This window comes from Pinus tabuliformis, chromosome J (genome assembly GCF_031772625.1).
Source record: "Pinus tabuliformis cultivar Carrire ecotype Pingquan chromosome J, CPIR1, whole genome shotgun sequence".
Taxonomy (NCBI): domain Eukaryota; kingdom Viridiplantae; phylum Streptophyta; class Pinopsida; order Pinales; family Pinaceae; genus Pinus; species Pinus tabuliformis.
The window spans coordinates 1,010,555,044-1,010,566,330 of record NC_142295.1 but is presented as its reverse complement, the minus strand read 5'-3'; the positions used below and the strand labels follow the sequence as shown (position 1 = coordinate 1,010,566,330).

The window sequence follows — 11,287 nt, the reverse complement described above, 5'->3', positions numbered from 1 at the left end:
GAGGATCGAAAGTCTCTAGAGTGGACCCCACCCGAAGGGGGTCACACCCCTCGGCCATCACAGACCTAACCCCAAGGGCTTTCGGGTTTCGACCCTGTGACCTCCCATTGGCGAGGCCCCGGCTTGACCGATTGAGCTAACCCTTGGGGCTGATAGTGTCCCTTATATATATATATATATATATATATAGATATCATGAATAATATAAAATGAGTTACAAAATGTATAAAAATACACGTTTTTTATATTATTGAATATAGAAATAGTTTTTCGGATGACTTATTTATAATTATTTTTTAGTTATATAATAAAAAGTACACTATTAAGTTATGGAATAAAATAGGTTATCTACCGATTATCAATTATAATATTAGTCCATAGTTATGTTTGTAAAATAGGCTATTTTTACACTTAAGTATGAATATTAAAAGTTTAAAAACAATAAGCCTAGCTAATTGCTAAACACTTCTATATAAAAGAACTTTTCATGAATTGTAAAATCATCCATGTTACCAAATGTTGTAATTGTGAGTTAGTGCTATCATGAATGTTCTACCATCACTTATATCATGATAGTCATCTCATTCTTTTCCTCTTGTTCAATCACAAATATCTTGGGATTGAATTGCACCAAAAGCTTAGTTCTGAGAATTGTAGGATGAAAAGAATTCAGGGAGGATGGAGAGGCTCATACTTCAAAATAGGTGTATAAAAGCTAAACTTTGGGTTGGAAAATCAAGAAACCCTTTTTGATTTATTGGTTACGTCAGTTGTTCTCTATGGTTGTAAAGTATAGGGAAGTAGCATGTCAACCTGGAGTTGGAGGTAGTTAGAAAGAATACAGAAGCAACTAATTACTAGCAATCTCAAAGTTAAATCCACAGTTCGATAAAAATCATTTAGGCTAAAGTAGGTACTTTTCCATTGGAGGCAACAACAATAACCAGGTTAATAAGCTATTTAAATAAGAGTAGAAAAATGGATAACCAACGTTGGCCCAAGATAGCTATGGAAGAGGGATTAAAGCGTAGGAAGAAAACTTGGATGAAGCAAAACCAAAAGTGGTTGAGTAAGTGGAATATCAAGCTGCATGAATTCCCTACCACCAACAAAAAAATAAAAAAATTGTGATGGAAAAATTCAGGATTGCCATGTCAACCAATCACAACGGACGTAAAAATGCATACTACATCAAAGAGTTCAATCCAACTTGTGACCATGGTGAAAAAACATATCTAGGAGCAGATATTGAAGGAAAAGAAAGGGTGCTAGTGGCACAAATGAGGATAGGGTGACATCACCTTATATGTGAGACTAGTAGATGGAAGATCCCCAAGGAAGTTTGGGAAGAGAGAACTTGCATTTTTTACGATAAGGGTGTGGTGAAGACGGAATGGCACTGTCATGGCGTGTGCAACATATAAGGATATCCACATTCAATATGAAAATAATCTAAAGGTTGACACAATGCACCATCTATTTGACAAACATAAGATCAATCAAATTTTTAGCCTTCTAGTCAAGATCCATAGCAGAACATCCAACACTGAAAGGGATATGAAAATGAGTTAAGATTGTTAATCATTGGGTCCCTTAGGTTGCTCAGCCTCGTGGACGTCATTAAAATCATTAATTCATTCAACATTTATTTCCACCTTGATTCTCTATGAACATTAACTAACACTACACAATTTTGATGAAACTTTCTAATCTATGCCTCGAAACTTGATAGAAAAAGCTTAGCACCTTTGATCAATTGTTTATGATTGAGTGAGAGGTATATTTACATTAAGGACATGACATAGGATTTGAACAATCAACACCACTAACATTGGGGTTCATGTAAGGTTCAACAATCAACACCACCAACATTGGGGTTCATATAAGGTTCAACAATACACATCAACAACATTGGGGTTCATATAAGGTTTGTTTCTTGTGATTAAATTCCAATGACATGCCATCATATATGATAGAATTGAATAAAAATGTTGCAATCCCATCAATTTTTAAATCCTAATAATAGTTAGTTTTGTTGAATTTTGAATGGGTTGTGAAATTCTACCTTATCTATATGAAGTATGATGAGATTGGAACAATTGGATTTTAAGCACAAATACATGATCTAAGTTTGGAAAATACTATAATACCTACTTGAAAAATAAAAATAAAAATAAGAGAGAATAAAAATGTTGAAAAATGGACTAATAAACATAGACAATTCAAATTACTCATAAAATTTTATGATATGTTGTTGATGAACATGAATGGAATACATAAATTCTTTTGGGGGGCAACCAATTTTAATTAAGTTGTGAATTCCAAGTGCATGAACTTAGTATAGCTCAAAAAACACTCTCCTTAGTTTGGCGAAAATGAGTCAAAATTTGAGGGAGACCCAATATTAGAAAAATATGCTAAAATGGATTAAGTTGGAAGTAGGTAGAGTTAAAAATTAGTTAGAACTAATTAATAACTCTCACGTGAGGAAAACTAACCAGTGAAACTTAGTTAAATTCTAGAATAAGACTAAAAGTCAACTAACAAGGGGAGGAGAGACATAATGGTTCTTAAAGTTTGCTACAAAGTAGAGACGAAAAGGATACCCATTGTAACAAGTCTTGGGCATGAGATAATTCAAATTAATGGATAAAAATTAGTAATATTATTGTCTACACTATGTCCAGTCTGTGCCACATGTCATCATAGGTGGCATCCCCTTGTAGAAACAAACTTGCTAAAAATAGAAAATGTTCCAAATGATAAGAATTATCTAGTAGTGTATTAAAAGTGTTCATATATCCCTCTAATAATGAATGGAATATACCCTAATTATGTTGAAAGTGTAAGCCCTAATAAATTCCAATTTGACTGGTAAGTGCAATGTACCCAACACTCCCAACCGAAGGGAAATTGAGGAGTATGTTTGTGAATGAGTCACAAAAATTCTAATCCATATTAGCTTCTTATGTATAGAAAGTATGTAAAATAAATCAATGAGTCTAGATGATTTACAACGATGTAGATATTCATGAAACAACTTATGTTATATGTAGTAAGAAAAGAGTAATGAAACTTGTCTAATATAATGTCTCTCTTATATGATTTTCTTATCCATATCATGTGCATTTAATATGATATGGATTTAAATGGTAGTTATGATCTTGTTTGAGTACATCTATTTAGATCTGAAATTTGTCAACATATCTATTCATTTAGAGGGTTTCATATTGGTATTTATGTTTTATTGTGATTAGGAAGAATTGGGCATATAGAGGTGAATTTGTGTCCAAGGAAGATGTCTACATTAGGACTTCAATCAATTTTAGGGATGACAAATAGCTATGAGAATGCTCCATCTTGAGTTTCCACTTTTGATATTACTTGCTTGAAAAGGTCTTTAGGCTTATTATGTTCAAATTCTTAATATTGTGCTAAATATTAGTGCACTCATATAAATTAAATAGCTGGTAAAATGTTATAGCTATCAATACACTTATCTCATGATATAGTTTACATCTTCAAGATTATTTTTTTTTTATAAAACTTAACTAAATAATAATAATAATAATTATTATTATTATTATTAACTAAACCAATATACATTTAGAAAAACATGGAACCATCACTTTATTATGGATATTATTAAACTATTATAAGCTTATTCACTAGTAGTATTGATTAATCCATGACATTTTCTCATGACATTTTATATGTGAAATCTATTAATGACCTTCATTGAAAAAGCTTTAGGATATATAGCCTTAGCATATATAGCTCTAGTTGGCTATTCAACTATTGTAGTTTTGGATTTCATAGTATATGTCTAATTTAATATAAAGAAACAAGTACGAGAGAGTTAACTAGCCAACCATTCTATTCTAAATTTGAGTAGATTATTGTGGGAAGTGTATTAAGGGTTACTTTCATTAGTATGAGCTTGATCACCTTAAATTGAAAATGTCATGGAAAATACTTTTTATTAATATTTATTTGAGTGTGAATTATGGATAACGAAAATTGGTTGAAAAAAAAAACACTTTGAAATGGATAGCTAGCTTGAAACATGTGTATTTGGCCTAGAATATCCACGAAGAGACATTGAACTACGGGAGATTTGGATGCTCAGATCTACCTACATATAATGGTGTATGGTAAGACAAGTACATGGGTTAACCTTGACGTGAATAATAACTAAAATAACTTGGTAAGATAAATACATGGGTTAACCTCGACTTGAAGAGTAAGTAAAATAATATAAACACAATGAAAAATGGATTACCATTCTTAATATTACACACTCATAACATTCGCTCATATCCTTTTTATATAATGAATACTATTTAATGATTTGCGATACCATATAGTAAAATACCTCATCATATAGGCTTTAAGAACTGGTCTATTAACTAGTATAAACTTGAGTGGCAAGTGTAATCCTTGAGTCGATTGTACCAGTCCAGCTTGCTGTAAATAGCCAGACAATATGGTGTAAAGGAATTTAACTCTATGATATATTCTAATTTTTTTAGTTATTAAATAATACATATGGAAATTATTTAATTTCCTGTAAATTTATAAAGAAAAGGAATATGCATCAAAAGTTGTCTCCGGGCATTCGTTGAGTTGGAAAAATGGTATGATTATGTTTTGTAGGGTTTAACACCAATATTACTCAATATTCATTTTAAGAAATCTTCTTTGTACTATCACGAAATATGCACTCCTAAAAAATTCTTTCAGATTGCATGGACGGTCATGCATTCCGAACAGATCAAATCTGCTAAAGTCCACTGTACTACCAAAACAGTGACAGTACAGCAGAAAACATCAGGTTTGAGCTTCAACCATCTGCCAGTCTTGATCTTGATTGTGGTTAGTCCTTATCAAATGCCAAAGTTTCTGGCAGAGGTTGTCGATGTTAAAAATATTAAGATCAGAGGTTGTCGATGTTAAAAATATTAAGATCAGACACCTGCAATATCGTAAAAGAATCATAGAAAGACAGCATAAGAATATAGTACCTTGGTATATATGGTATGATAGACTCGGCTGTTAACGGCGGAAGAAGCTGCGCACACAACTTCAAGTCCACCATCATCCAATGCCATAAGTAGATCGGAATACACAATCTGATTTTCGAACGTGTTCGTCAAGATCTGATAATCTGAACCTATAGATTTAATTTTCACCGTAGGGAATTCCTCGTCTGATCCTCCAATCGACGGAGCTTTACTGCAAAATTTATCCTCTAATGAAATTTTTTCAACATCATCAGAGTTAGCCTTCATTTTATCTCTTTCTATCGAAAGGTCTTCGACTTTTCGCTGCAGATGTTGAACGTATTTCACAGCTTCCTGAACCTGGTCTGACGCTGCACGTTTTCCCTATACAGCACGAGGTAGAACTTCCATTAAAATAAAACCCTAGTGAGTACAGTTGACTTCTTGAATGCAGAAAACCATAAAAGCTAGTTAGTACTGTTGACATATCTGATGCAGAAAACCCTTGTGATTGATCAAATAAATACATACCTGAAGCTTTTCTTCTGGGAGCAAAGATCTGAGAATTGACATGAGAGCATTCATGTCTTTACGGCGCTGCCTTTCAGTCATTTTGTGCTCCCTTTTGTCAGACGGGTCCGAGCCTTGAGACTGACTATGATTTCTACGACTAGAACTGCAGAATGTGGCCTTTAAAACCGGATTCGAAAGACAAGAATGGCCGGCTGGGGTTGCAGAGTTGCAGACATCGACAAAATTACATATGGAGGGATGACGGGTATTGTGAGTTGGGGGATATTCAACCGGTTGTGTTGATAGAAATGGATTGGAACCCAAAACACTTTGTCCATTAAAATTTTCTATGACATCGCTACAAGAGAGAAGAATGCTCATTTTTTTCTATGGTAAGAAAAACCCTACGATTCACAGGCCCGAAAGATGGGTATTCGATCAGCTCCGGGCTTTCAGTAAGGGACCAGGTCCGGAATTGAATCCTGAGAAAGATATGAGGATCACAATAACATCTCAAGAAACAGAAGGCTGTCAAAGAGCATAAGAGAGGGTCTTTCATATGTTCAGCTGACAACCCAATCTGATGGCACATTTATTAATAGTATGAGCGATATGGAAAATAAGAAGAAATCGTCCAAATATTCGAAAAGTATCGACAACACAATCTGAGGGCATAATTATTAATATTATGAGCAATATGGAAAATAAAAGGAAATCGTCCCACATTCAACAGTATCAAAAACTCTTTAGGGGACCATTACTAATGTTACAAGTGAAATTATGGCGGGGCAACCAGCCAGCTAAAATATTTTATTTTTCTTTTCTAGAGTTGTACACCCACCTCAATACAATTTCCGTCCAACCTACCCAAAGGTTAAGGTCAGCGCTCGAAATTAACGGGCATAAAGTTAAGTCGGTGGTCTTTATGAAAAGCACCTTCGCAAAGATTCCACATGGATCCACATAGAATTCTTTATAAAAACTATGATTATATCCATCCACATGGAATTCTTGATCTATTCCATGTGACACCTCAGAATCTTTTCCTCCTTACGTCATTCTCACATCGCTCGGTCAAATAAAGGTGACATAATGCAGTATGAGGCTTTCACTAAAAACACTCCACCTCTTGACATGATAGGTTGCGCATTAAAGCTTTGAGGCCCAAGAAGCTTTAATGAAAGAGAATGCTAGCTCTCATTTCATTTATGAGGCAAACAAACACATTGATGAGTCAAAGGAGGAAAGGAGTGTTCAAAAATTCTATAAATACAAGTTCATGGAGAACCTAAAACAATAATTTTTGAATTTTATGCTACCAAAATTGCTCCCAAGAAATCTAGCATATTATTGTGAGGAGAATTCCACCATTGTAAAAAGTTTATATGCTTCTTTGATAGAGAAAAACCTTGCAAAAGAGATTGAAAAGTGGAAATCATTGTTGAGAGCTACTGAGTATCATTGCTCTAGAAAATCTCTTCAAGTTTCTTTCATACATATATTGTAACTCTTCCACCACCAATAATCCATAAAGAGGATCATTTTCGTATTCCTTGTTGATTTGTTTTGCTCAGCAAGCTTGTTTTGTGTTATTTTGTTTAGTTTTAACAAGTTTTGCCCATGCATTATTTTCATTCTATTCAATGCTTTTCTAGTCCATCTTCACTCACTAACATCTCTCATTTGTTTGTATGCTCCTTGTAGGAAGCAATAAACTACAAGGAAGGTGTTTTTGGGACTCTTAAGCAACCAAACACACCATAAAAAATGGAGACTCCACTTGCTTTCCATTTTTAGTCTAATCGGTTAATTTGGAAGTCTTCTTTATTTTCTATTCCACTATGTCTTTATCCCATAACCTTTTTGCAATTTTGTAAGCCTCCCTTAGACTTGTGCGTGGTCGAAAAAGAGCTATGCTTATTTTCTTCGAGCCAACCTCGCAACATTTTGTAGAGCTAGTCATGTGGGTCTCACGATTGTGCGGAACATAACCTGTGAGACAGAGAGAGGGCTTAAAACTTCATTTTCTTGATAGGAGGAATAAGTCCAAGTGGGTATTAGCTCGATCAAGGTCCTAATTAGGCTCATTTTCATTTAAATGGCTATACACTCTCGAGAACCAATGGTTGATTGCCTATTCTAACTTAAACTAAAACTAAAATTAAATTAAATTAAACTAAAATTTAGGGAAAATATATGACATAGATTAATATTTACAATTAACTACAAAATATACAAATTGTTGTAGATGTACGTTAGATTTGACCTAATGGAACGAACAACGGTGAGGGTGGGGGGATAAGAAATTCATTCAAGCATAATATTTAAAATAAAATATTATGTGTGTTTGAATTTGGCAGGAATCTGGGTTCAGCTAACCACACAAGATGGTTTGGGAGAACTTTTAAGTTAAAATCCCAATGAATATGTTTAAGATTTTTTCTTTTTATTTTCATGCAACCACGAGAACAAAAACTTGAAAGGAGTCCTATCTCGAAAATAAGAGAAATTTAATATTATATTGTTTGAACATAAGACTTCACCATCAAATAGAAATATAGATAAAGAATATATCTCAATTTTCCTTTGACAAAAAAAGTAAACTATAACATGTCTTAAGAAATGTTAACCAGAATATCCCAACATTCATTCATAGGTAAACATGAACAAAGTTAGAAAATGAGTACCATATGAATCCGTTAATTAATTAAAATGATGACATGATATCAGCCACATAATGCATAGACACATTCAACTCTAAATTTGGTCTTCAAAAAACCTTCACTATAAAATCTAAATATAAAATGAAAGTCTTGAGTTTTTACAATTCATCGACCTTTACACTAAAATAAGAAGTCATATAAATCCTAAAGTAAAATAAGATAAATTTTGTTTGTTCATCTAAAAATAGAAAATAATCAAGATTTTCTCTGATACAAAATGATGCTAAAAATAAAATATTATCCTTATCAAAGGATGTTTTCCCAAAAACTGGTAATTTGTTTCAAACTTCTTCCTTATATTTAGAGTCCTTATCTTCAACATTGAGAAAATATGGAACATTTGTTTGGATAAAGATAATATTTATATACTTGAGTAACTATAGAGAAGTGAATTAGATGAAAGTGAACTATGATAACATGGTACATTGACACCAAATTATGAATACAAGATCAAACACAGGAAATCTACACCATATCATCCACAAGCAAATGGGCAAGTCGAATCAACAAATAAAGTCCTAGAAAATATTATGACAAAAACAGTACAGATGAACAGAAAAGACTGGTCTGAAAAATTAAAAGATGCACTATGGGCCTACAGGATCACATGGAAAACTACAACTGGTTTCAGTCCATACCAGTTAGTATATGGGAAGGAGGCCCTACTGCCTATAGAGTTTCAGATACATACATACAGACTAGCAGCTGAACTAGGACTCGACTTGACAGAAGCACAACATCAGCAGATCATGGAACTGAATCAGTTAGATGAGCATTGTCAGCAAGCTATGGAACATACTACATTGGTGCAACAACAAAGAATGAAGTGGCACGACAGATATATCAAAACAAAGACATTTCACAAGGGAGACTGGGCATTGCTTTTCGACTCGAAATTCAAAGACTTCAAAGCGAAGTTCACAACACACTGGTTAGGCCCATATGAAATTGGCGAAATCTTTGATAATGGAGCAGTTAGGATCAAGACAATCGACCAGGATTCCACCTCATTTATATTGAATGGACATAGGCTCAAAGTTTACAATAGGCCTATCAGTAAAGAAGCATTTATGAAACAACTGATTGAAGACACAGAACTGGAACTCATGGCACAGGATCAACCATCTTGCACTCTAGTAGTTGAATAAATAAATAAATAAATAAATAAAAAACAAAAACAAAAACATAAAAAATATACAAAAAAAAACATAAAACAAAAAAAAACAAATAAATTGTTTGCAAGTGAAAACCAGGCAACTGGCACTTTGTAAGCACGAATTCATAGGGAAAACCAGGGCAACTTGGACTCTATGAATTCCTTCTACTTGTTCTATTGTTCTCAGATACATTTAATGCAGGCACACTCCACCAACCAACGACTTGAGGACAAGTCATATCTTCAACAAGAGGGAGACTTGCATTCGCTCTTTAAGTGGACAGCTGAAGTTGCAAACATCAGCTCTTTAGCTGGAACAAGCTGGAATGCTGAAGGACTTGTATTGTCAATAGAGGGACATGACATAACAAATCATTGCCAAGGGACCTGAAAGACCTGCCAATGTCAACACAACATGTGCATATTTTGTAAGCAGTGAAAGGGACCTGAAACAACGAATCATTACAGAGGGACCTGATTATCAATTCAAGAACTAGAACATGAAGAACAAGGAGTAGCAATAAAGTTTACATTTTGATCAATCTACAACATCTGATCAATTGATTTCATCTCACTTGTACAGCCATCATCTAGGGGAGTATATGTATAGTCATTTTGTGCTTTAAAAATTCAAATTTTTCTTAGAAATTTTTAGTTTTTGTTAAATTGAAATTAGTACCTGAGGATATTCATTATCATTCATATCCTATAACCCTTATACATCATAACCCTATTCCTTTTCATTTCCATACTTTTATACCTTATAACCCTATTCCCTTTCATTTCCATACATATTCCCTATTACTCCTAAAAGTATTTTCTTTACGAGCTTAGAAAGACCAAACTGGGACAACCTTCAACCTGCACATACAACTCAAAGCATTAGTGATGGTGATAATTTTAAATATGACCCAAATGGTCATTTTAAAATTATAAAGTTATGTTATACAAATCAAATATGCGCTATATGGAAATCAAAAGTTATGTCATACAACATATACCATAGTTCAAAACAAAATGTGTGAATGCGCTCAAATTATTTATATTACCCAACGCGCATACGATAAGTGGTGCACAACATAACATATGGTATATGATGCAGCTATAAGTGACGGTTCATAACACAATGGTATGATATAAATGGTGGATGGCCGCATATAAAACAACAATTGAAACGTTACGGCGGGGAGGTTGAAATATCATTGCATGTGAATCATTTCAAAACAAGCAATGGTTATATATCATTGCAAGTGCATGACGGTGGGCATAATGGTAAAACAACCGTAATAAATAAAACGTTAACCCCAAACAACCACCGACCAGCACACAGGTACGAGCTTAACACGGTGGCACGACAACTCATGGTCATTGGACAGTATACTGTGCAGGGGGTCATGCGTATGAAAACAATAATTCGGCCATCCTCATGACACAGTCAGGCGACTGGTCAAACAGGATGGCCATATAAACCACGCATTGTAAACACCAATGGACACAAAGTGCAGTACAGCCCTGAAACGGTCATGAACCCACTAAGCTCTTGCGTTGTTCAAACAATAAGCCTCATCGTTGTTTAAACCATAATCCTCATTGCCGAATAGCTCAGAGAAATGGTGTTTGAAGCCGCAGCCTAGTGAAAAGAAGAGTGAACTGAGTTGGGTGAATTTAAAGAAGAAAATCTTCCCGTGTTTGACGTTCAGAGAGAGCAAATTTTCAGGGATTTAACCAAGTAAGTGCTAGTTGTTTAAAGCTCGGCATATAGTAAGTCAAGGTCATGAACTATCTGAATTAATGGTTACGATTGCTCTGTCCCTGCCACCAGCCAATTGCACAAGTTGAAACAAGGATTTGGAGTGCCGGATATCCCTCAAAGCGCTCGTTAATAACAGGTA

The 11,287-nt window shown here is 34.2% G+C and overlaps 1 protein-coding gene across 1 annotated transcript in view; it reads right to left on the bottom strand.

The window, feature by feature from the left end:
* Positions 1–4,830: 4,830 nt before the first annotated feature.
* Positions 4,831–11,287, bottom strand: part of LOC149230282 (transcription factor bHLH36-like) — an 87,721-nt gene continuing 81,264 nt past the window's right edge. The window contains exons 2-5 of the mRNA XM_089381264.1: positions 5,925–5,998; positions 5,535–5,728; positions 5,020–5,387; positions 4,831–4,939 (exon numbers count right to left, since the gene is read on the bottom strand). Of these exons, the coding sequence (XP_089237390.1) occupies positions 4,831–4,939; positions 5,020–5,387; positions 5,535–5,728; positions 5,925–5,998 (745 nt within the window). The remainder of the gene's footprint in view (positions 4,940–5,019; positions 5,388–5,534; positions 5,729–5,924; positions 5,999–11,287) is intronic.